Below are 26,239 nucleotides of genomic sequence, written 5' to 3' on the forward strand. Positions count from 1 at the left end.
TCGCTCTGAGGCGAGGCCCCGCCCCGCGGTCGGGGGCTGCCCGGGGAGCGGGAAGGGGACATGGCGGCGGGGGGGCTGCCGGCGGCGGGCCCGGCCGAGCCCAACCCTTTCTCCTTCCGCGAGTTCGTCCGCAGCAAGGCCCGGAGCGGCGAGACGGCGGGCGGCGCCCGCCAGGTAAGGCCTGGCTGGGGGCGCGGCTGGGCCCCGCCGCTCCCAGGCGCCTGCCTCAGCACCGCTCTCCCCTCCGCAGGCGGTGCGGCCCGGCCCCAGCCTCGGCCCCCTCTTGTTCCCGGATCTGGCGCCGCCCGGAGAGGCGGAAGACGATGAGGAGGAATGGGACGGGAGCTACCAGCCCTCGGCGGTGGAGCAGGCCCACCTCGCCGCCACGGGCCCCGCCTCGGCCTCCGCCGGCTCTTTCTGCGAGGGCGCGGGGCTGGCGGGCAGCGAGGAGCCGAACGGGGCTTCCCTGGGCGCGCCCCCGGGGCCGTGCTGCCACTCGCCACGGCAGCCCAGCTACGCGGAGGTAAGCACGGCGGCCGGGCTCCCGGGGCGGACACGCACGCCTCCGCCCGCTGGCAGGCCAGCTCCGGGCTGTGTGGCAGGTTGCTACAGGAGCAGGGGTGTCAGACCGTGCTGCCACCGAGGGCTACCGCGATGTGTGGCAGCGCATTGGAGCGGCTTGAGGAAGAGAAATAGGTCTGAAAAATAGCTCTGCAGTATGAGGCAGATCCAGGACCTTGTCTGTCCTACTGCTTTTGGCATGACCCAGGTGTCTTCCTCATGCTTTTGCCCCTTGAGGTCATGCTAATTTATAATTAACATTGTTTGATTAGCCCCATCTGCGCTGATTGTTTGGTGCTGCGTTTCTGTGCCTCACAGGGTTAGTGCTCTTAGATGGTTTCCAGATGGGAAAATAAGGTACAAAAGTAATCTTGAATGTAATGTAAAGTGCAAAACTTTCCATCACTAGAGTTAAAGCTCAACATTTTTTCTGGTACTGGTCTTGGAGCATTAGTAGTGTTATGAAACTATACCCTTGTTTCTAATGAGAATTTTTATTTTTTTTTAGCTAAAAGAAGAGAATGCCAGTTTGAGAAGCAAGATCAATAAGCTTCAGATTTTCTCTGAAAGTCAAGCAGACAAGTGCGTAAGCCACAGTATGGGGGAAAGTAACCACGTAAGCATGGAGTTGTCTTAGAAGAGGTGCTCACTGGAAACAGTCAACGTCTTTAAAGAAGAAAAATGTAGTTGAAATCTATGCTATTTACTAAAAAGCTGTAACAAACCTGGTTTTCTTATTGAAAAAGTCTTGGAAAGTAAGTAGAAAGATGACATTTCATGAGTGTGTTTGTGTGGCTTATGCTTCATGCAGTTTAGGTGGTTAGTGAAAATGAGGGTAGGGCTTGCCAGGATGATTTCATAAAGCTTGAGATTAGCAAAATAAGGAGTCTTAATCTCTTTCCTTTGAAGCAAGAAAAGTGTTTTTATTTTTGCTGGTGAGCAACTTGATATTGGAAGACTTAAATTTTCTGAGGTTAAACAATCTGGTGACTGATCTAGTGTGGCAATTTCTTAAGTTCCCATGTGAAGCCTCTGCTCCTCACAGTGAGGCAGCTGGTATTTCCACGGTGATGGGGTAACCATTTGTTTCAGAATTAACCTTATCTAGGCTGATTGTGAATGGCAGTGTTTCCTCTGCAGCCTTTCTGCATTCCGCCATATGGTTTCCATTAATGCTATTGGATGTTGAACAAATAAATCCCCTCAGCCACAGCCTAGAAGTGTAGTTCTGTGGGAAGACATTTTTTTCCTTAAAGCATGAAAGAATTAGTTTCTTGATCCTTCCATAGAATTTTCTTCCTTAAGTATTTAATGTTGCAGGCACTTACTGTACATTGTCTCTTGTTTATTAAGGATGAGGAAGCTTGAAAAAAAGCTTGAGGAAAACAAAATTAAAGAAGAAAAAGAAGCGCAGGATTTGGAAGCAATGGTGCAGCACGTGGAACAGAATCTCCAGCTGATGACTGTAAGTGTTGGCATTTGCCATAGTATTAGAAGCTTGTTCGCAGTTGGAACTGAGTAGTTTCATTCCTTTTCCTTCCTCCTCTAGGAGAGTGAGGGAAGCTGAACCCGTGTGAGCACTGAATGGCTCTGACATGGGTTCAGACTTTTCCCTTATAACAGGACTGCATCCCACTCTAGAACTCCTTTTGTTACCTAGAATAAGGGAGGTCTTTGCATTAATACCATTTCTGGGTTCATCAATAACTTCAGCTGCTTTTTTGCAGCCTTCTGAAAACACCTATATGAGCTAAGAGCGGTTTTCTCTGCTTGCTTGTTTATACTGAGTAAGTTTTCCTCTTGTCCAAGAAAAAAAAATAATGCCCAAAAGTGATCGATGGCACTTGAAGATATCAGAAATGAAGAATGAGGAGGGGAGGAGACAGCTTATCAGACGTAACTGGGGCCACTATCCCCGTCTTGTAAAGCATTCAGAACATGAGGATTGTAACACAAACTGTATCACTTCCAAGTTAATGTGCTGGAATCATGTATTCCTGTGTAGCTCAAGCTGCCTGCTGTATCCTGAGCGCTGCTATGGTATAAATAATCTTCATTCCATTTCAGAAACGGGCTGTTAAAGCAGAAAACAGTGCTACAAAACTGAAACAGGAAAATGCACTACTTCAGGTATGAAGCAGCATTCTTAAGGTCTTGCTGAATGTACTGCAACTGAAAGCATACATCTTGAAATTGAGGCTGTGGAAAGGATATTGGAAAACTACGCCTCGCTTTTCCCAGTGAATGCTATAGAGGATGTTCTAGACTGGAACACTTCAGCTGTACACAGACTGTTAACTTTGTCTCTGGGACGTGTGGTACTTCACTCATGATTTTGCTGAAGTTTCATGCGGTGCTCAGATGCCGTTTGATACTGGGGACCTGTGAATGCTGTAACACAACAGGGCAGATGGGCGTTTAGCTGCAGGAGGGTGCCTGACAGGAGGAAGAGAAGCTCGAGAGAGATTACAGGTAGCTCAGCAGAGCCTGTGTGCAGTTGGTCACAGGTTGGCGTCAGGTAGCAGCGTCCGTTGCCACCATTGAAGTTGGAACGTGCTACTCGGCACTGGGTTGGTTCTGTGAAGCGAGCAGACCTGAGGGCTGCTGGCTGGCAGGCCATCGGGAAACGCTGCGTGCTGTTTTCAGTGTCAGGGAAGGCTTCCAAGTTGTTCTGTCAGACTGCTCTCTATTGATTAGTTGTACCTAATTAATTGCTGTGTGCATGTATTTGTTAATTGCTTTAGTTGTAAAGTATCTGTGGGAGTTTTGTGGTTGTCTTTCACATCAAGCTTTTGTTCCCTTCCTCCCTAGGTTCAGCTGAAGAATTACAAGATGGAGAATGAAGCCTTGAGGTTGGGCCAGTCAGCAAGTCTGGCCGTGGTGAAACAAAACGCAGACGTTGCCTTACAGAACCTTCTCACGGTCATAACCAACTCCCGGTCATCAATCAAGTGAGTTGTTCTAAGACAACTCTCCTAACGCTATCCCAGATCCTTGTCTAAATCCTGACATCACAGCCAAGCGTGGGGTTTTTTAGGATTGAAACTCAGGTTCTTGTATCCCGTATGCCAGATCAGCTAGTCCATTGCTGCGGGCATTTCGGGCGAGCGGGAGTCAGATTCAAATACTCACAGAGTTCAAGATCTGATCCGTTTATTGTACAAACCAGGTAGACTTTTATAAGGCATTCTATAAGCGTGCAATAATGTGGTTGGCTATTTTACAAGCGTATAATAATATGATTGGTTAACAATTGTTTACTGGGAAGATTTCTGTTTCTGCTTTCTCTGGCACGTAGGCTCCTTTCTGCGGTTTCCCAGCTCCTCTTATCACGTCCCGTTGGCCTTGCTTTTGAGCAAACATCTGCAATTTGCTCCTTTTTCTTCATCCCACTGTTCTGGCCGTAACCTCGTCTTATTTCTTCAGTATTTTTCCACTTGCTTCAGAGTTCAGTATAATCATTCAATACAGCAAGAGCCCCAACACCTCCCCCTTTCTTTTTAAATACAGCATTAATACTGCGTTCCACACAGCTCTGAAAACATTGTAAAAGGCAAGGCACTAAAAGTAACAAAAGAATAACAAACAACAATATAGACAGACCTTGTTTCAATAAATCCCTCAACCACCCTCAATTCTTGTTGAGGTAAATAAATTGATACATTTAAACGGTAAATCAACTGTTGCAAAAAATACATATTTTTAACAAGTGTAGTATTCCACCAGGTACAGTTATCACTAAAGCCAAAATTCGTGTCATTATACTTCTTATCTAACCAACCCCAATATGATTGATTTATAGCCGTATAGTTTACTCCCAAAGGCTCAAAAGCTAGTTCAAAGCAGAAACGCATTTCTTGTAGGTGACATCTGAAGCACTTTTTTTCCTTTTTTTTTTTCTTTCTTTTTTTTTTCTTTTTTTTTTTCCTTTTTTTTTCTTTTTTCTTTCTTTTTTTTTCTTTTTTCTTTCTTTTTTTTTTCTTTTTTCTTTCTTTTTTTTTTCTCTTTTTTTTTTTCTTTCTTTTTTTTTCTTTTTACTTTTTTTTTTCTCTTTTTTTTTTTCTTTCTTTTTTTCTTTTTACTTTTTTTTTTTTTTTTTTTTTGGGGGGGGGGGGGAAGGGGTTTGTAATCAAGTCCGTATTTTTCCTTGAGAAGCTTAAGCTGTTCCTCTTGTTTCAGGAGAGTTTCCAACTCTGATTTGTCGAATAGGTCCGTATTTCCCAAAAATATCATACGTTTCCTCCGCTGTGATTTTATACGGCAGGTTCCGAATATAAAGGATCCGATTGACCTCTGGGGGCAGCCAGATGTTAGCTCGCTTGGCCGCTTGCACTGCCATGGCGCCGATCGGAGCGGGGGGGGGGGGTGGAGGGGGGGTGCCGCCTTGGAGAGAAACCGCGGCCGGGACGGGGCCTGCCGGGCCGCACGCCGCCGCTCGCCGCTTGTTCCTTTTCAGGACACCAGGGTGGTAATTGCGCGACCATACCCCGTACAGCTCGATACGTGCGAGCCAAAGTCTTTACCCCCTTAGTCCCAACTTGCACAGATTCCCATAAGTCCTCTCCTACTTTCTTCCATGTTTCATTATTATATATATCTTGCGTAGAAGCAAGGTAACCACGGCGGCGACTCCAACATAGCAGATCAACTACTGCCTGCCGTGAGACTGGCGTTTCAGTTTTTTCTGCCAGTTTCATCAAACTGTCTACAGTTGCTTTTTCCACCACTGATGCAGTGATTCCCATCCTGCTTAAATTTCCTGACTCACCGGTCAGCCGTGCACGTTCCGCCTTTCTTCGGGCGCCCAGCTCTCTCTCCGCTGGCAGCAGGATCCTCGCCGGCTCCGCAGCTTGTAACACGATCCTTAATGAATCTTCCTGACTTTTAACCGATCCTGTCGACCCTCATCGGATCACGTCGGGGGTCACCAGATGCTGCGGGCATTTCGGGCGAGCGGGAGTCAGATTCAAATACTCACAGAGTTCAAGATCTGATCCGTTTATTGTACAAACCAGGTAGACTTTTATAAGGCATTCTATAAGCGTGCAATAATGTGGTTGGCTATTTTACAAGCGTATAATAATATGATTGGTTAACAATTGTTTACTGGGAAGATTTCTGTTTCTGCTTTCTCTGGCACGTAGGCTCCTTTCTGCGGTTTCCCAGCTCCTCTTATCACGTCCCGTTGGCCTTGCTTTTGAGCAAACATCTGCAATTTGCTCCTTTTTCTTCATCCCACTGTTCTGGCCGTAACCTCGTCTTATTTCTTCAGTATTTTTCCACTTGCTTCAGAGTTCAGTATAATCATTCAATACAGCAAGAGCCCCAACAGTCCATATTCTTAGTTACATGCAATGTATTTTTCTCTTAAGTTCAAGTAATAAAAATAACTAGTATCTGTAAGTCTTTACTTTTTACTTAATGTACGACTGTGATACTTCGAAAGTCTCTTGTACTTCACTTCTCTAAGACCCTTACACTTCTTGGAAGTGAAGTCTTCATACAAACTGCTTCTTAGACAAATAACGCTGCATGGGTGGACACCACCAAAGCAGTGTCCGGCTACTTCGTCCTCTCCCCTTAGCCTCATGCCGTGTCTCTCCCGTTGCAGGCAGCTGGTCTCTGGCGCAGAATCCCTGCAGCTCGTCACTGATCTCCTTAAATCAATAGACAGAATTTCTGAAGTGTCAGAAGACGGACAGTGACTCAAACAGAAAGTCACTTTCATGTGGAAACTGTGACTTCAAAGTTAATTTCTGATGTTCAGCCTCATCGTGGTGAAGCTGTTCATGCTGCTGCAGAACCCCGGCTTTTCCACCGCTACCCTGTGCAGCCGCTGGATCACAAAACCCGGAACGGACAAAAGTATGCCCCTTCTGCTAGGCTGGGACCACGGCCCCGTCCCCGAGCACCCTGGGCTGCGGCCGGGTCCCGCCTTGCTCTCCCCCTTAGGACGTTCCTTGCCAGGCGGGAAAAAGGGCTTGTGGGGACTTCGCGCAGCGCGGCGGGGCTGGGCCTTCAGAGGCGGTTTCGGGCCCTCGCCCCGGCCGCCGTGTCACGGTTTTGCGAAGCCATTAAAGCGGCGGAGGCGGCGCAGCAGGTGTGCGGTCGGTCGCTGCGGCAGCCGCGGGGCGGGAGCGGGGACCCGGGAGCGCCCTCCCGCCTGCCGCGTGCGCTGGACCCGCCCAGCAACCCGCGGCGCGCTCGATTGGCTGGGTAGCGTCACATGCGGGGGTCAGCTGATAGGGTGCCCAGTAGTGATTGGGCGGAGGGGAGGGGGCGGGGCCAGCGGACAGGCTGCGCGGCTGGGCCCGGGAGCCTGCGGCGCCGCCATGTCCCGCGGGCTGGGCCCGGCCGGGGCCTGCCGGCCCCCCGGCGTGGGGGTTGCGCTGTCCCCTGCGGCCCTTGACCTGGACGCGGAGCGGGAGAAGATCCGGCGGGAGATCGAGGAGCTGGAGCGGAGCCTGGAGCCCGGCGGAGCTAGCGCAGAGGTGACCGTGTTCGACTCCAGCCTCAGCTCTGGTACGGCGGGGCGCGGGCTCGCCTCTCTTCAGGCCCCCCCGGTGCTTCTGCTCCTGCCTCAGGTTGCTGCTCTGGCGCTTGAGATGCATGCCTGGCGTGACTGGAGACGAGCTGGCGTCGGTTTTGTGTTAACCCCACCATTTCTGCCAGGCGCTGCGCACAGACGGTGCTGGGGACGAATTTTGGAGGACTCGAGGCGAAACGCCTCCTCAAGGCTTGGCTTAGTAGGCCTGCTTGCGGGAGAAGCCTCGTACACCGTTGGGTTGCATATTTTCATGATTGAAACCCAGGGCAAGCTGGCAGAGGAGGTTGAGAGAGCCTTCACGCCTCCTGATGGAGGTTTCTAGTCACGGCAGGTGATAACCAGCTGACTCGTGAAACCTTACAGCTCACCAGATATTGTCAATAGTTAAATCACAGTCATTTCCATGCCATCAGAACAGACAACATAAACTCTGTTGTGTGAGCCACTCCATGTTGCAGCCTGTCACTCCAAAAATTCATTTTTCAAAGCAGGAAGAGGGTGATGATATTCGGGCATCTGTACCTATAGTGGTTGTCACAGTCACTTCATCCACCTGTGTTTTGATCATGCAAGTCTGAATAACGTATGTCAAAAGTCTGTAGCCACACTGAATACAAAACCAAATAATGCTGGAGTGTGGGAGGGCTGTGGGGTGCTCACAAAGTTTATGGGTCCTGTTGGGTTGGAATGTTCACTTGACTGCATGCTCTGGAGCCTGTAATTTCCCATGATGTTTAGGACCAAGGTGCAGCTTGATTGTTGCTGTAGTTATTAAGAGCTGCTCTTTTTTTTCTTACTCTAGAACAAAAAAGTGCATACATGGAGTATAACTAAACGTCACTTTTACTTGACATTGTTAGTATCCCAAAACTATAGTGGTCACATCTGAGATACCACGCGGTGCTTTATTCTGTGTGCTTTAATTGAAAAGTCTTTGGTTTTGAAGCTTTCCTTTTTTTACCCCACTACAGTCAGCATTTTGATGTTTTTGTTGTCTAACAGATGATGGCGAAGATGACTCAGATTCTCATGCTGAAATGGTAACCATTTTCTCTGTAAGCATATTTGTCCATTTGTCTATTGAAGGGAGCAAGAGTAAGCGAGATTTCACTCTGTTCTGAGGGAATCTAGGCAGCTGACTTCGCTCTGTTGCTCAGGAAGGATTAATAGATCTTGAGCTTTAGTTATTCCTGCCCAGGACTTTGTTGTTCAAATGTAATAGACTTCTTCATGTGAAAACAAATGAGGGATCGGAGGCCTCACTGCTCTAGTGCTTGCTGATCTCTGTCACTGGAAACACACCCCCTTCTGGGGAGGTGACAGAGCAAGTGCATGTGAGAGAAATCCGCAGCTTGTGATCAAGAAATCTCTTATAGCTTTGTACCTGAAGAGTCCTGGGTTCGTACACGAGGGGATAATGACTTCTAAGGCATTTTACAGAACTGATTAGTTTTGATGTAATTTTAAACGTAATATTTTCTCAGACTTCATATAAAAACATTTGGCAGAGAAACATCTTAACACCTGTACAATACAGGAAAAGGAGAAGCTAGTTTGTGAAGACAAATCTGCACCTGAGATGGTCAGCCATGCTTTGTGTCCAAAGTGTGTGGTAATAAATCATGTAAGGGAAGAATTGCCTCAGTAGAAGCACAAATTAGGAGGAAGTTTAAAGGGGTGGTTCTGGGATTTAACAGGTAAAAAAGCTCCAGTGTAAAGTACTACTGTTTTGCAGTTTATTTACAATTTTGCAGGTGATGGTACAAGACCAGCTGTTGGCAAGATTTGGAGTTGGGCATTGGTTCAAGCAGCAGGCTGAACTAGCTGAACTAGGGCGAAAGGGAGCTAGGTGAGGCTGGGAACTGCCTTCTGGGAATATTCAGGACAGCTGCCAGGGACAGACAGTTATTTGCTTCCAACAGTTTTGTAACATAATAGATGAGTTACAAAATTATGTTCCATACCTGCTTTTAAAGCAAGTATTTCTCCTCTCCCTCCCTCCCCCATTTGCTTCAAGGAAATAGAAAGAGAAGATGACAGCGACGATGATATTGAAGGTAGTCTGCCACAGGATCCGGAAACATGTCTGCAGATGAACCGTGTGTATCAGGAAGTTATCCAGGAAAAGATCGAAGAAGTTGAGCGTCTCATTGCACAAAACAAAGAACAGCAGGTGAGCTAACAGGAATAAAATGTTAATTCTGTGTGCTTTTCTGGGTTGTCATTTGCCAACCTTCCCCTGCCCCTAAAGCCCAATAAAACTTCCCAGGATGTTCCTAATCCATCACAGGTACCAGTGGAATCGGCTGCAGCAATCATAGTCCCTTATTCATGTGCTGGTGCAGTGCTCAGCTTGCTTGGCCACAAACCAGGTTCATTTTCTTTGTCGCAATTCAAATCAATTTCATTTGACTGGCCTTTCAGTTGGCTTATATGACTGATACTTCCATGATTTCTTACCACCAAAAATGCTACCACTAGGATATATTATATCTTATATTTTAGCTTCTTGTAGCAAGTTAGTATTTATTTTTTTTATCATCTGCAGTGTACTATACAAACTTAGGAAGTTCCAGATCCTGTCTTCAACATGTACACTGATTCAGAGTCTGGTGCTTCCAATTTGAGCCCTACCTGGGATGTTTGTGATGGCTTAGCCACTGCTCTCTGAAATTAGGAATTTGAAGGAAACACTGATACTGTTTAATTCTTGTGTTGCAGAAGGAAATTATGTGCGAGGTTGGTGGTCCAAAAGTAGCAAAGGCAGGAGATGGTAGAAGTCTACCAGCAAATATATTTTTGGGTCATTTTCTGAAGCCATATTTCAAGGATAAAACAACAGGAATTGTAAGTAAATATAACTAGGTTACGCACTGATATATCTTTCAATGATAGACTTAAATTGTAACAGCGTTAAAAATGTTATGTGTCAACTGTATAACTGTGGATGTCACTCCTCATTCTGAAACGTTTTTCTCACTTGTTGCTTCTTTACCCTCTTTTGGAAACGTTTGTTCAACCTGTATCTGGCTGTGACATCTGAAAGTGAGTTCTGAGGAGCGGCATTCCAGCCATGGGGCACTTGAACATTCTTGTTTTCAATTTAACTTTGTTTGCCTTCATCTCCACAATCCAATTCCATGCAGTTGTTTAAAGTACTACTTGAAATCTGATTGTTTTTGAAACTGAGTTTTCTGAGGGAAATGTCACTACTTTTTTCATTTTTTTTTTAAAGGGTCGCTAGCAAAAGGAGATCTTGCAATTTTGTTGTAGCTAAGATGTCAACTGTCATCATACATATGTTAATAAAACGTTCAAGCAATAACTGGTGATTTTTCTATTAAATCCTACCCAAGCTGGTAGTGCATTCTTAAGTAGGTACAAACAGGTGTATTACATGTCCCCATGTTCAAAATGCTTCTTTAACCAACCGTCAGCTGATCCGAGCAGGCCTGGCTCTGAGCTGAGGATGTGCTGTGTAACCATGGACAAACTTTTTAGCAGTATCTATTTGTATTTGTTTTCTTGTGTCTTCTGGTGTATCTGTGAGCTAGTGCTAATAGACGTAACTTAGCCATTTGAATGTGACAGTTTGCACAAGTTTGAGTTACCAGTCTTTTTTGTAGCAGTTCATGCTAGCGTTCTGAGGAGAAAGGGTAATTTTTCTGTGTATCTCACTCTTACAATTCATTAGGGCCCTCCTCCCAATGAAGATACCAAGGAAAGGGCAGCTCAGGGCATAAAATCCTTTGAACAACTGACTTCAACAAAATGTAAGTAACTCTGTGTGCTGTTCAGTGTTCTATAAGAGCTATAAAAAATGTATGTACTGATATTGTTAGTAGTGTCATCCCCCCTCTCGCCATTTGCAGTTAAATGTCAACACTTCTGATATTTCATACTTCACAAAAAAAGTAATACCTAAAAGTAAATGGGATGCTTTATAAATTGTTTCAGTGAGTGATTAGTGACTGTCGTCTTTCATTTGCATTTGTTTTGCTCCATCAACTCGTGTGAGTGCTCCAAAACCAAGTGAGGTTGTGCAAGGGTACTGCTCAGGTGAGAGGAGTTCAAGGGACACTTACAGCTCTGGATGGTTACGGACACCAGGGTGATGATCTGTACTGAGGTCTCCTTTCAGACATGACATTAGCAATTTAGGTGGGGAACTCTTTTTGAAGAGCTGGGGGATAATTTAACAGCGGCATTGAAAGCAGTGGATCTCTGTTTTTCTTGGCAGTGGTTTTGCACTAACGTCTGAATGTTCAATTACCTTGTTTGGTTTAGGGAAAAGCAGAGAGAAGACATTGTTGCAGAAATCAGTAGTAAGTGACAGCTTGCAGCGCCTGCTTCAGCCAAAGTTACTGAAGTAAGTACTGTGCAAATGTCATCTTTCTCCTGATGACAACATTATATATGAAGATAGGAGAGGATATACGTGGAGATTCCACCTTCCTTCAGCAAGTTCTTGTATTAACTGCTTGCAGTTCAGTAAGGTTACAAAACACAGGAGAGGCTTTGGGTATCGCTGTTAGGCCTGGGACAGCCACTGTGTGATTTACAGCAGTGGTCCTCAAACTCCTCTGTCCTGTGGGCACCAGTGCAGAGGAAAACACTGTTGTAGATAGCAGCATCTTTCCTTCTTTGTTGACATCTATATTACCTGGGTGTGCATGGGGTCCAAAGGGTCTTGGACTGCAGTGTTCTGATCATAAGCAAGAGGTTACAGTGTGTGGGTTGGGTTCTAAATGCTTGATGGTTGTTTTGCAGGTTATCTGGCAGGTGGAGAGGTTTTGGTTTGTATTGTGGCATTTTATAGCCATCTATTTCTTTCCATTACACAGTGGTATAATGTAAAATAGTCTACGGGGCTTGAAGCTGACATTATGATATGTAGCAAGTTATAATGATGCATCCAGCGAAAGATTTCTGTGCCTGGAGCTTGTGGTCTTTGTTGCTGTTGCAGCAACCATTGGTTCTCTCTGTAAATACCAAAATTATTAATTTGAGAACTGTTCTGGGTCAGTGATTTGCATTGAAGGGGCAAAAATAGGACGAGTGTGCCATGTGGGAAAACCTAGAAGAACAATGGTTTTGTGTAGTGTGGAAATAAACTTGAGGGAAAGAATTATACTGATGAGGAAATCATCTTTGCCATATGTCTTCTGTTGCCATTGACCTCATTCCTGTCTAGTCGTATTAAATAATGATAAAAATGTCTTTGAACAGGGTGAGTTACTGGAATCAGAAACTGGAGAAAGTCAAGACTGAAATGGAGAAACAGATCTTGGAAAAGCAAATCAAAGAAGTGGAGCGAGAAATAGAAGCAATTAAGTGAGAAGCATTCTTTTTATATTCTTGGTGAAAACAAAAGTCTGTTCTTGGAGTTCACCTCTTAAAAGTTTCCTCCTTCCCTGAACACTTCTAGATGTGACATTTGGAGAAACCTTTATTTGTGTTGGCTTGCAAAAGATTAAGTGCTGTTCAAACTCCGCAGAGCTGTCATCTCTACTAAGAATTGTGTTTTGGGTCTTGATACACAAATGTAGTATCTATACCAAATATAGAGGCACTGCTTTAAATAGTTCTTGACTTGGCAACAAAGAAGCAGAGAGTTCTGACATTTTTAGTAGTTCTGAGTTTTTGCTTCTTAGTATATCTAAAGCCATGTATTTTGATACTGCATTAATTGTTCCTCCTGCTAAACCAACATCTGTAGGGAACTCTTTCAAGAAGAAAAATTGTTTTGGGCAAAGTGACTATGTTAAAGAGCCTGATGCTTTTAGATAGTAAATGTTCAGTTCCTGTGGAAATCAGTAACAGGTGGAATATTTCCAACAGTCAGGAACAGGAGGAATAAGATGAAGTGAGATCAGGAAGACAAACTATTAAATTAACCATTTAATGTGGTTCTTTCTTTCTCTTTGTATCTTCTGCTTTAGCCAACTCCCAGAAGGTGACTTGATAGGAAACAGATTCGATGAGCATGACTGGGAGAAAATTTCAAACATCCATGTAAGTTGGGAGTTTTATTACGTCTGATGTCTGTGTCCCTTCTCTTTGAGAATTACCTGACCTGGTCTAGTTTGCATCTGCTGTTCCTAACATGTATTGCTCAAAGCTGGCTGTTATGTGATCTCAACTTCTTAAATTTGATGATTTAATTCTGGAAAACTTAGCAATAAGATGTACCTGGAATGCAAAATATATTCCTGTCTGCCCAGGTGTTTCAGACTCCAGCTACAAGACAAAAGAGTCTTTTTTTTTTTTTTTTTACCTTTTTTTTTTTTTTTACTTTTTTCCATTTCTTTTAGTTTGATGGACAACGTAGTTCCGAAGAACTGAAGAAGTTTTGGCAGAATTGGGAGCATCCAAGCATCAACAAAAAGGAATGGACTGAGGAGGAAATAGAGAGGCTAAAGAAGATAGCTGCTAAACATGGTTATCTGGACTGGCAGACTATAGCCCAGGAGTTGGGGGTAAGTTCTTCTGAGCTCAGAAACAAGAGGTGACAAGTTGGTTAATTCTGACTTAACTGTGCCTCATGTCAATTTTCAGAAAACATGTTAATGTTAATTCATTGCTTCTCAAAAAAACATTAATTAACATTCAAGAACAGTACCAAAAAAGTTCGGTACTTTAGCCTTTACCTCCTGCTTTTTGTCTTCATAAATAATCAGTTATCTGCGTACCTGTTTTCTTTGTATTAAGACAAACAGGACACCTTTCCAGTGCTTGCAGAAGTATCAAATCTACAACAAAGATTTGAAAAGGAAAGAATGGACCAGACGTGAAGATCAGATGCTTTTAGAGCTTGTTCAGGAGATGAGAGTAGGAAATCATATCCCATACAAGAAAAGTAAGTGACGTACAAGTGAAAATGCCTTCCATTCACCTGAGGGGATTTTGTATGGTTTTTAATTTTTTTTCATCCTCTCATGCTTATGTCTGTTAATGTCTTTGAGAGCACCCAGCCTGCTCTGATTCAGGAAATTAATGAATGAATTGTATTTCCTATGAATGTTTCCATTGCCAGGATAGTCATAGTTCTGTGTTTTCACCTTACTGTTGTAGACTGTGATGTAGGCGAGGCACAACAGTGCTGTGGCTCATCTGAAACCACGGATGTACTGATTTCTAAAAGCCTTTACTGGTGAGATGAATGAAAGAGGATGAGTGCATTTTCCCTCTCTTTCCTTGGTGGGAGCAGTGATACATGCCTTTCTTGTACCTACCTGGAATTTTCTTTGTATCAGCAAGAACTTACTGTCTCTTGGAACCTTTATCCGTCTTTTGGTTGCAATTGGCTGAGAGTTGTTAACAAGTACTGCTGGTTGTGTGAACTTTTGTTTTTGTAGCAAAATCATCAGAGTTCTCCCCTAGAAAGCCAGTATTCATTTAGGGCCAGCTCTTTTGGCAGTTTTCAGTGCTGTGCCCAGAAGCCTTTTCTTAGGGGGTCGCTACTGTGCCTTTGCTCCTCAGGAGTGTTGAGAGGCAGTGTGGCTAGTGAGGAGTAGAGTTAAGAGTAGTAACCAAGTTGCTCTTTCAATTCTTGCTGTGTAACATGTTTAAGTATTGAAGCTGAGATTAATATGCTGCTTCTGGCGAGCCACTGCTTGAAAATACTACAGTTACAATGTGAGTAAAGGAAGAAATGTTGTTTGCAACAGGCTTTAAAATACACCTTTGCATTTCTAGTTGCTTATTACATGGAAGGAAGAGATTCTGCTCAGCTGATTTACCGATGGACAAAAAGCGTGGACCCCAGTTTGAGGAAAGGACCCTGGACACCAGAGGAAGATGCTGTAAGCTCTGTTCTCTGATGCCTAGAATTGCAGGGTACAAAAAGTGGGAAGGTTAGACTGTTGTAATGGTGCATGGCTATATACATCTGAGCTCTAACAGTGGCGCAAAGGAATGTAAAACAGACCAAGGCAGGTAGTTTGCCAAGTCAAGAGGGCTTAGAAGCTCCTAAACGCTTCTGTTCAGAGATTTAGAATACAGTGGAAATGAGTACAACTGCTTCTGTCTCAGGCCTGTTAAGGTTATTACTGATGAGGATTTCAGCTCTTTCTTTGTTTGATTACCATAGTTGCTGTTGGCTGCAGTTAAGAAGTATGGAGAGCGTGACTGGTATAAAATTCGGACAGAAGTGCCAGGGAGGAGCGATGCTCAGTGCAGAGATCGGTAAGTATGCTACATATAGTGGCTGTGCTTTCAAGTTTGTTACACAGAGCCAAGGTGCAACTTACTTTACAAATACGTTTGCTTTGCTTAAACCAGTATCACCTTAAGGGCTGTTTTGCTGAAGGGGTTATGGTCTAAATATAGTCTCTAATATTGTCTCCACATATCTCCTGTATCTGTAGTTACATAAGTCAAAAAGTTGAAATTGAGTTTACCAGAGAGAACAGTACATTGTTGACTGTGGCACGCCACTCCCTCAGCCTGTGGATTAGCAGAAGTTGGGGAGGATGTTGTTCAAAATGAAGCAAAGGGGTCATCAGATGTGAATGAGGGCATGTAGGGATGAAAGGTGTCATCCATATATTGATCATTTTCACAGATACACAGACTAGGCAGTGACTTCCAGTAACTGAACAGCAATAATGAGGTGCTGAGCAATTTTCAGCCTTGGACTCAACTTCAGGAAACTCAGAGTACAGTATGTCCTAATTTCAGTGACCCGTTTTACAGCTGCTTGTTGTAATCCTTAATCATGTGGCCTGATATTTTTGAGAACAAAGAGATTGTAGCTGTGCTGTATTGAGGGAGTAGGGCTAGGCTCCCTTAGAAAAACGAAAGATCTGGTAAGGAATGCTGGTTTTGTTCAGCCTTGGAGTAGGCAGTGACGATCAGAACTACAAGCAGGATTGAACGTTCCTCACTTTAATGTTTTCATTTTGAAGGTACTTAAAAGCTTTGCACTGTGATGTAAAGAAAGGCAAGTGGAGTTTAGAGGAAGAGGAGCAGCTAATTGAACTGGTTCAAAAGCATGGCCTGGGTAAGTGTTTCTGTGGCTTAACCTTTAGAAGTTCAGAGAAGTGAATAGTAAAAAGGAATTTATCATTTAAGTTTTCTCCTCTTATTTTAAGCACCGTAGCTCATACTAGCAGGCTCTGCTTCATACTCATGATTGAGTATCCCTTACATTGTGCAGTTACTGAGGGATTGTGTAGTAAAGAGTTCTGTTAGCAGTGTCAGCACCGTGTCAGAGCTAGGACAATTTGGAAGGGCGAGTTCCCTTCGAAACAGCCTGCGAAAGAGAGCACTTATTTTCTCTAAGACAACTTTTCTTAGCAAATGGAAGTTTTTTAGCATTCCGTTTAAGCTTTCTTCTAAGCAGTCCTTTACTGCTCCAAGGGAGTGTGGAGTTCTGCTGGAGTTTTCATTTTTGATTCATTTTTCTAGTAGTGTCTAACTTAAGCTGAGTGTATCGTAGTGCAGAGTCTGATCGAAGACCACAAATGGGTATTAAGGTTTTGAGATCCATTTCTATAGTAACTCGTGTCTCTTATACAAGGAAATGTAGAATACGTGTATAATATTCTGCACTGAAAAGGCCTGTCGCTCAGTTTGTTGCATTAATAGGTATGTTCTACTCGGCATCATTTATAGGTCACTGGAGTAAAATAGCTTCTGAATTGCCACATCGGACTGGCTCCCAATGTCTGAGCAAGTGGAAACTTATGATTGGGTCTAAGGTATTGTGCAAAAATGCTGCTGTCATGGTTCCATCTCTTTAATTAGGATTCTCTAAACTAAAAGTGAGATCCTGTGAAATCAATACAAAAATTGACACTGATTTCACAGAAGGTTTTTGTCATGGATGTTCATGGTCTAATTTTTTGATGTGTTAAAGCAGCCTTTGTTCTGAGGGTCTGAAGTGAATTTGCTATATATTTGTAAATTATCTAGGATTTCTTTACTGCCTTGAAGTGCCTGTAAGGATGGGATGTACCTAGGTTTTCGAATTGCCAGTTTTGGTACCAGGGACTTGGAGAAATTCTGGCTGCTTAAGACAGTGTTAAAGATAGTCTTGTTTCCATGGCAAAGCACCTGCTCAAGGGCAGGGATCATGGAAACCCGAATGTGTCAAGATGGGGCACTGTACTTAGTTTGTACTTTCACGTGTACCACTTCTTAACACAAACTTATCTCTATCTGTAGCCCTTTTTTTTTGCATACGGAATCTAAACCAGTAAAAATCTGTGTCCAAAGGCAATTGTCAGTTGTACTGCATTTAGTTAATCGTAGCAGAAGTAAAGCAGAACTATCCATTTGGAAGCCACACCTTACTTGATAGGGGACTGCCCCATAAAACTTCATAACTTACTGATTTGAGAGATTTGCAAGTCAAGGGTGAACACTAGCTAAAACTTGTCTGTGCTTTTTTTCACTGAGAAGAAAAGATTTAGATCAAGAAAGCGCCGGCCTGTGGAAGACAGTTCCAGCTCTTCAGAGAGTAGCAGTGAAGACATAGAACTGGACTTAGCAGACAGTTCAGAGGAGGAGGAGGCACCAAGCAAGGAGGAGTCTGCATTTCCCAGCATTGATTTGTGGATACCGACACGGACAAATACACAGGAATCAAACCAGGGAAGATACCAAGCTCTATCCCTTTTCTCTGCTGTGAGTGCTGGTGCAAAGACCAGTTGCAGTGAAGTTCCAAGCACAACATGTGATGGAGACAAGGACAGGGTTGCCGATGAACCGTCAGAGTTGAACACCCTCCTGAGGGGCATTGCACGTCCACATTCAACGGATGTCATTGTGAAGAATCCAGTAGAAGTAATGAACAAGGTGAGAATCCTGGGATTCTCAGTCTGTTCTTGGTAGGATTGGAGCTTAGATCAGAAGCAACTGGAAGGTGCAGTTGCTGCAGTAAAGGGATTATGTGATAAGTACACGGCAAATACCTTTTTTGCGCATCTGTTGGCTGTTTTCTCGCTGTGCCGTTGGGGGGTGCTGTTGGAAACTGCACTGTGGGATTAAACAGAAATTTCTAGCACTGTTTCCCCATGCATTACCTAGAAAACAGCTGTATTCTTTCCACTTGGAATGTCACAGAAACAAAACTATTTTTAGATCTTCATAAAGCAGAATTGTACAGTGAACTGTGATGTGTCTGTGCTCTTGTGGCTAGGGTGTATTGGCTTACAGTTTGGAAGAGTTAAGTTGCTTATACATCTGTATCTGATTATGAGCTGGGTTTTCACCCCAGATCAGGTACTGAAACAGTACAAACCCTCCTAGCACATGTTTGCAAAAAGATACTCCTTAGCAAAATATTGTAAGTCTAAATTGCTAGTTAAGTTCCTGTAAGCAAAATTGTTCTGTCTTTTGCATTAAGAATTGCCTGTGTGCCTTAGACTTCAGGACCGATTGCACCTATGGCAAGTTTGTTGGTAACAGAAGTGGTGTGTTCTGGGGGTTATGGTATGCAAGGGTTGTAAGTGCTTATCTGGTCTAATCAGTCTTTAATTTTGATTACAGATAGAGCATTGTTTTACTAGTAGAAGTTTGAGGGAAGAGTCAGCGGCTTTTCCAAACTGCCTCTTTTCCTTCCCTTGTACTATTAAGCCAAAAAGTGCAGAGAATCATCCAATAAATTATGACCTTCAGTGCAGGTTTTTCTAGATACTTCACCGAAAAGCTTTTATGAAATAAACATTTGGTATTGTGGTAATGCACAAGGGCTAAAAGATAAAGTAAATGTGTGCATATCGGGGCTGATTTCCTTCAATAAGATGCTTTGAACAGCAGGACTGTTGAAAACTTTTGTACCTTCTGTGTATAATCAGTGAAAGTTCTGTGAGATACTTTCTCTTTTATCTTTTCTTGTATGCTTTTATGTTAAGGCTTCTAGATGTGGAAAGCAAGTGCTACGGGTTACCCTGGACAATGTGAGAAGAGTGTTAAGACATAACACATGCTTTCAGAGGAAGCTTGTAAGTGCCTCTTCTGTCTTGTCTGCTCTTGTGATGTAAGCACTTCCAGGCTGTATTTAGGAAATGTTATTTGATAGAATAGCGTATCTTGTTGCACTGTAGTCCCAAGAGGAAAAGCTCATAATTTTTTTTTTTCATAACTGCCCCACAAGTAGTCTTTTTCTGGGGCTAATTATGGTAGAGCCTTCCTAACTGGAACTTTTAATTACGTATTTGTTTGTGCACAGCAGTTGAAGTTTCTAAAACCTTCTGCCACTGCTTTAACAAAAATATCTGGAGTTAGTACATCTGTTGGCCAGAAGCTTGAGGGGCTGCAGAACATCACAGAGAAAACTTATCGTCAAGAGAGAGAGCGTTTGAGAAGAATGAACCTTGACAGAAAGCTTCTCATGGCAGTGACACCTTGGGTGGGCAATGTGCTACTGCCTTGCACCTTGCAAACTGGGAAGATGGCTTTTCATCAGACAAAAGGTAGTGGTGACCCATCAGGGATAGTACTGTCCTACCTTTTTTCCCTACCTCCTGACATCTTGTAAGTAAATGCCCAGCTGATTTTGATGTTGGACTTTTTTCTAGCTGATTCCATTAAAGAAAAGATTAAGTCAATCAGTCTCACGAGCACTCCCCTGTTCACGCTTTTCATTCAGGTAGGTTTTACTGTCTTAATAGCATTATCTGCTTTCAAACAGTGGTAATCTTTATTTCTGTATTTGATGCTTAAATAGATGGCTTATCTTTGTTTCTTTAAATAATCTAATTACTGAATTAATCTGACCTCATGGCTTGTATGATATTTTTCAAATAAATCCTTTTTCTGTAAGTGTGAAAACATCCCCAGAATCATGCATATGAAGCCTCTCCCATCCATCTTGTCATCAATCAAATTTTAATGAAATTCTCCTCTTGCAGCTCTTCCAGATTGATACCAATGGCTGTATGAAGATTATTCGTGAGAAGAGGCTAAGGCAGTCAGAGCTTCTTAGGGCTAATGCAGGAAGGCCTCAGCAGGTATTTTGCATGGTCTGTTTCTAAGCTTTTCCTCCTGAAGGCTTGACTAAAGTAGAGATTCTTAATTTTGTGGCCAGTGGTGTGCTGTTTGTACGTGTGTGTGTCACCAGTTTGTTTTGATTCAGAAGCATGATAAAATGCTGGCTGTGTGGCCACTTGTATGGGATGTTGGCAGATGTGGGTTTGATTCACATTTGCACTGTTCTGATTTTTTAATTTTTTAATTTTCAGATATCTCAGAAGTATAATTTAATATAATTTTTTTGGCAGGCTTCCCAAAATATGGAGACTTCTTCAGGTACCTACCAGAACATTTATTTTTATGATGTGCAAGATCTTTCACTTAATTCAACACTATTACATTAATGACCAATTTAACTGAAGGAGAACTTTTGGAACAAAACTACATTGTCATGCTCATTTTTGCTAGCTCTTGGATCTTTCAGTTATTGCCTAAATACGTTACCCTTTGGTAAGGACTGGAAAAAGTACTGAAGGGCTTGGGGACCAGTGGCACTGGGCCACCAGTTCTGTAGTCTGTCAGTGTTAATGCTCTTCTACAGCTATAGGTTGTAGTGAATGTGCTGGCACTGACCAAAACCCCAGTTTGTTGTTGTCGTCCTGGCTGGTGTGACATCCCCATGTGGTACTGACCAGTACAGTTCCTCCTGTGCGGGTTAAGGTGCTTTCTTAGCCCATCTGTGATTTCCTGGGGGAAAATTATGTGATTACTGAGCAAGTAGTAAGCTTGCTACATCAGTTACCTGCAGGATGTCAGGATGGGGCTTGATTAAACCATGACTATGGTGTTGTAGGAACTCTCACAAACAAGCATTTTGCTGCTTCCTGTGTGCAGGGTACTTGGTGCTTAATAGCTAAAGAATGACTTTTGAAAATACTGCTCGATCTTTTAATTTTTTTCCTTTTTATTTTATTTCCCCTCCTCTATAGGCAATTCATCACAATCTTGTACTCAGAGGAACTCCCGAAGGGGCATACCAAGGAATGCTGTCAGGAGACCTGTAGCCTTAAAAGCAAGGGAGACTTCCACCGTTGCCTTTGAGAGCAGCGCCCCTGCCACACAGGGAGCTCTCCCAGCCCAAGTGCAAAGGCAGAAGCCTAAAACCGTCTCAGAATTACTCAGAGAGAAGCGGCTAAGAGAATCTCGGGCTAAGAAAGCTATGCAGAGGACAGTATTTGTTGCCCCACAGATGCTGGTTTCAGGGCCTCTCATAATCCAGCACTCACCACAGCAAATCATTCCTTCTGTGCAAGCAGGGAGCAATCCTGCAGCAGTCGGTTGTACGAGTAACCAAGTACAGTGTGCACCAGCTCCGTTGTCAGCATTTACTTCTGTTGCAGGTTCAACTTCTACCGCTATTGTGCTTGAAAACCATTCCTCATCAGTGCCAGAAACTGGGGAAAGTCCTGGTTCCTCACAAGGGACAGAACTACAATCCAATAAGGAACTAAAAGAGCAAGCTTTGGAAAGTAGCCCTGAAGGAGGGTTTTCTCCAGGCCTGACTCCAGCTGCAGCAGAGAAGGCCCCAAATCAGGGAGCCTGCAACAGTCAGGTCCTAGCTGGCAGCTCAGCTTCAGTAGTGTTGCAACCCCAAACTTTTGCGCCACATCAGATTACAGTGGTGCCTCTTGGCATTGAGTCTGGCTCCAACAAATTGTCTCTTTCCACACCAGTTACCTGTGAGCTGAATACCAGTGTGCCACAGCAGAGGCCAGTCAATCTATTGTCTGCTCTTGTAACTCCACAAACTGGTTCACATGTGATTCCCAACGGCATACTGCCTTTCACATGGGTCGTAACACCACAGGCTTTGCTCCCCACTGCTGTACAAACTATGGTGGGTGTTCCCCGAGGACTGCCAGCTGCTGCTGTGAGAAATCAGTGTCAGACAACTGTGACTTCCAATGGCAACGTCTCTAATTTAGGAGTGCCTCCTGTGCCAGCCAGAGCAAATCTGCCTCACCCCAGCAGCGCAGAGACAAAAGCACCAAGTGCCCAGTTAACAGAAGGAGTACCTTTGGGACAGACAGCTAACCATTCCACAATTCTCTTACCTGTCACCTCAGCAAATCCTGGTTGCACCACATCCAGCATTTCTTCTGCAACGCCTACGTGTTCAGACGGCTTCTCCAGGGCTTCCGACTCCTCTGCCGCTCAGACTGCTTCTCCAGCTGATGCACCAACCCTGCATGGTGTGCTCCTGCCCCAGACACTGCTACCTTCAAGCACTCAAGGGTCTGATTCCCAGAGTGTGTTGAGTCTCCCTACCTTGGGAAAGAGTCATGACTCCATCACAACAAACAAATCGTCTTCCAATCCAAGCATCACGAAAGAGGTTGCGCCCCAGCTGGGAGATCCAGTTCCTCATAACAATGTCCCAGGGACCTCTGACTGCTTTGCTGCGCAAGCATTGAAAAATAGACCTATTGCCTCGAAACCACTGGCTGCACAGCCTGCTGAAAGTCCACCCCAGCCAACCACTTCCAGTGCAGAAAAGAATCTACTTGACTTTAGCCTGATTTCCCTTGAAGATGAAGGGCTAGTGAAGGAGTGGCTGAATGGGAAAAAAGGTGTCCAGGTACCATTGCTCCAAACCAGATTGCCTTATTTGCCACCTTTTTTGTGCAACTTAAAAACCCTCTCGAAGCTACTTCTGCAGAAAGCAGCTCTAGAAGAGCAAGCGGCATGTCTTCTGCCTTCTGATGCCAGTCAGGGTGAGGGCACTGGGGTTGATTTGCATGCTATTGGAGAACTGGTGCAGCAGAAACTCGGCAATAACCCTGCTTACCTCCTACTGAAAGCTAGATTCCTAGCAGCCTTTACACTCCCAGCTCTTCTAGCAACTCTGCCTCCTCCAAAAGTGACGACGACTCTGTCAGCCAGCAGGAAGCAATATGATGAGAGTGATGAAGAGGAGTGGCAGAGTGAGAAGGAAGTGTCTGAGGAAGAGAGTTGTGGGCATGAATTAACAGGGGTACCGTTGGATCAGGTGGTTGGTGATCAGCCTGGAGATAAAGATGCTGATTTACTAATTCAGGTAAAACAGAGGTGCTGAGAGCTAAAAGGAGGTTACTGCCAGCTAAATGTTGCGCTGGAATCCAGGGTGAAAACCACCACTGCTCTTAAGTGTAGCAGAAATTTGGTCCTTTGAATAAGCGTAGTTTTGCAGCTGATAAAAGGAAAAGCTTTCTTGCTGAGCTGGGAGCCTTTAGTCCTCACAAGGGTGAAAGTGTGTATTGTGGAGCACATTGAACTTGACATGATACCTGCTTCTGGGCACTATCAAAGCTTCCTTCCTCTTACAGTTTATAATCTGCTACACTGACTTTTGTATTTTTTAAATTGGGCCCTTTTTTTTCATTGTGCGTGCTTCCTTTAAACCCCATTAATATCAGGGGAATTGTGTATGTTGCCATTTGAGGTCGTCGTCTCAAATTTTTTTATATGACTACAGGTTCTTAGAGTATATAGATCGATGTAAGCCATAATGTCAACCTAAAATCAGGCTCTGATTTTTAAGCTAAATTCTTCACTGCCCAGCACTGTTTCTTACAGAACATGCTGGGAGTTGTGTAGCTCAAACTTGCATTTCAGTTCACTGTGGCTCCAAAATAAACAAAACACTAATGAAGATGAGTAAACAAGGTAAACAGCTGTTTCTACAGAAATATGGCAAATCTGCCTAAAACTCAGAGCTTTCCCATAGTAAAAGCCAGCAATTATCTTCCTGTTCTGGCTCTGACTTTTGGGTCTGGGCCAAGTTCAGTGTAGTTTGAACTGTGAGCAGTCCAAAAGTCACCAGCAGTTCTTCACTGCCTGATAGCCTTGCTGACAGCCTCTGTCCTGTGTCATCTTCCACCACACTCCTTCCTGTTCTTTTTATTAACATTATACCCAGGTGGTTTGCCTGGTGTTTTTAATGAAAAGTTTGTGGTAGGGGTATGCCTTACAAGGAATGAAAAGTTTGTTTTGATTACGTTGTTTGGGGCACTGTCTGGCTCCTGGAGAAAGCTAAAGCATCACTTGTGGCGGGTGTACAACCCTCTCTTAACAAATGTGCGTACAACCTCTGCAATGAACAGTTTTGCCCAGACACAAACTGCAGCAGGAGTCGCTCGAGTTTGGTAGTGGTAGCAGAAGCAGAAAGAAATGCCAGTGTTGGCTGAAGGTTTTGCTCTGAAAATTTTGGGATGTTTTGTGATTGTTGTGACATTGGTAATAGAATGTTGCTGTCCCATGCTTAGTTTTGAAGGTATGTGGAAGACTATTTTGAAATCTTGCTGAGCTCCCTGAAATAAAAAGGTGACTGAAGGGCTTCTTTTGCAGTTATGCTAGCTCTCATGGTACTGATGGTCTCTTCTGGTTATGTTGTAGGACATGGGATCTGAGGAGAATGCTGCACAATCTGTCTTGGACTCCTGCAGTGCTGCGGCTGATGCCAGTGCTCCTCAAATCAGGAGAAGTACCCGCTTCAGGAAAAGGAGGAGAATGTGAGGAGGAAATATGTTAGTGGCTACTCAGTGAATCTTGTTATTTCTTGCCTGAGAAGAGAACCTGAGATGCATTTGTCTGTGGTACAGCTTAGACAATGAATTGTGACCCTAGGAAAGGACTGATATTATCTCTACTTTTGTTTCCTTAGGGCACTGAGTTCTACAATCACCCATTAATCATAGACTAAGGGGGAGGGAAAGTTGATGTCTCCATGATAAACTTATGTAAAAAAGTCATAAAGTTCAAACATGTGGCAGCCTTTTAGTCCATGCTACTGCCTGCTAGCATTATACCTAGTTGGTAGAATTTATGAGTTCTTGGCTTGGCTACTAAAATGAGACTAGTAGAGGGTCATAATTTGTGGGACAGGAAAGCCTGGGCAGCTACTGCTGAAGAGAGGGTTTGTGTGAGAGAATGCTAAACACGCAGCAGAAGCTGAAGTAAATCCTTGCTGCAGGTTCCAGCAAGCTGGTGGTAAGATGTCCTTGCTCGGAGTTGTCAGGCAATCCTCTAGATCCCGAGCAGGTAGTAGTGTAGTGTAGTCTTTGTGTAGTCCCCTCTGTAGCCTGGCTTGTGAGTCTTGAAGTCAAGAATAGTGTTAAAAGCTGGTGGGAAGCTGGGGCTTAAGACCAGCGGCTACTTCACTGGAGTTTGTCTTTAAGGCTACATCTTGGTATGATGTCTTAATACCTGTTGAGGCTTTTGATGAAATAGACTAAATGAACGTGAATGGGGTTTGATTTGTATGGTTGTCAGATGAGACTGTTTGGGTTTTTCTTTAAAATTGTTTTTAGAAACTCCAGAAGGGCAGCTTCCCTATAAAAATGCTGTGACTAATAGGAGTTATTTGTGCTTTGTTACAGGAGTCACTAATGAGATCTGCCCTCCTACGCGGCAGTAGGAGATGCTCTTTGCACTATTCACTTTTAATACTTCCAACAAACTGATAGATGGACCTGGGGAAGAGAGGAAAATGGCTGAACTGGTTTTCCCATTGCCTAACAAAGTCTGCATCTTGAGACAAGGTGCAAGAACATAAAATGGCTGGAGGAAAGTCCTTCAGGCATAGACCAGTTCTGTTCTCTTTCAAACTAGCACCTGCCATAGATGCTGAGGGGAAAGATTGCTGGAGGTCTGGGGAAACGAGCAACGATGGTTATTTATTTCCTTTTTATGTTAGCCCCTATTTATGTGAATGTTTATCCATATTCAGAATATGTTGTTCATTGGGTGTTTTTTTTAGTGCTGTGACAGTGGTTTTGCTTGATAGCTAACTGACTGAATACTGCTGAATAAGCAGCAGACCAATTTTGTATCAAAATGAGTCTTGAGTATTTGTTGAAATACAGATGTTTTATTTTTCTCACTTAAAAATTACTGATGTATTCTGTGTGTTTTTTTCCGGTAAATAGTGCTTTTAATAATGTGTGTATGAATGTGATTGCTAATGAGAAAAATGAAGTTTGCAAGCTGCATGAAAACCAGGGAGAATGTGGCAAATGAATATGCGTGTGGCTAAAACTGCAGGAGTGAATTAGGCCTGGAGTCTTTCTTGATTCTTCCACAGCCTGCCCCATAGAGGCGTTGGGAAATCACTTAACAAAAACTTGTTTCTTCATTCATAAAACAGCAATTTCTGTCTTAGAGAGGTGCAAG

General features: G+C 43.8%; 2 protein-coding genes across 5 annotated transcripts; both read left to right on the top strand.

Annotated features, from left to right (window-relative positions):
• Positions 1 to 7: 7 nt before the first annotated feature.
• Positions 8 to 6,657, top strand: ENTR1 (endosome associated trafficking regulator 1). Its single transcript, XM_056351105.1, has 7 exons — positions 8 to 174; positions 251 to 523; positions 1,070 to 1,143; positions 1,915 to 2,026; positions 2,629 to 2,691; positions 3,373 to 3,512; positions 6,173 to 6,657. The coding sequence occupies exons 1-7, from the start codon at positions 61 to 63 to the stop codon at positions 6,264 to 6,266; spliced, it is 870 nt and encodes a 289-aa protein (XP_056207080.1). The 5' UTR covers positions 8 to 60; the 3' UTR covers positions 6,267 to 6,657.
• On the top strand, positions 6,321 to 25,960 carry SNAPC4 (small nuclear RNA activating complex polypeptide 4). 4 transcript variants are annotated; one of them, XM_056351088.1, is made up of 23 exons: positions 6,321 to 7,083; positions 8,111 to 8,148; positions 9,126 to 9,281; positions 9,830 to 9,955; positions 10,803 to 10,881; positions 11,396 to 11,477; positions 12,338 to 12,442; positions 13,051 to 13,123; positions 13,423 to 13,587; positions 13,820 to 13,967; positions 14,807 to 14,913; positions 15,201 to 15,295; positions 16,018 to 16,112; positions 16,727 to 16,812; positions 17,516 to 17,911; positions 18,970 to 19,059; positions 19,287 to 19,530; positions 19,636 to 19,706; positions 19,969 to 20,067; positions 20,338 to 20,365; positions 21,019 to 23,126; positions 24,464 to 24,594; positions 25,447 to 25,960. In XM_056351088.1, exons 1-22 carry the CDS (start codon positions 6,321 to 6,323, stop codon positions 24,581 to 24,583), a joined length of 5,274 nt encoding a protein of 1,757 aa, XP_056207063.1. In that variant the 3' UTR covers positions 24,584 to 24,594; positions 25,447 to 25,960. The 4 variants fall into 4 exon arrangements, with proteins under 4 accessions (XP_056207063.1, XP_056207061.1, XP_056207062.1 ...); XM_056351086.1 differs by having other exon boundaries at positions 24,464 to 24,579; XM_056351087.1 differs by having other exon boundaries at positions 19,290 to 19,530; positions 24,464 to 24,579.
• Positions 25,961 to 26,239: the final 279 nt, after the last annotated feature.

This window comes from Falco biarmicus, chromosome 9 (assembly GCF_023638135.1).
Source record: "Falco biarmicus isolate bFalBia1 chromosome 9, bFalBia1.pri, whole genome shotgun sequence".
In the NCBI taxonomy this organism is placed as follows: Eukaryota; Metazoa; Chordata; class Aves; order Falconiformes; family Falconidae; genus Falco; species Falco biarmicus.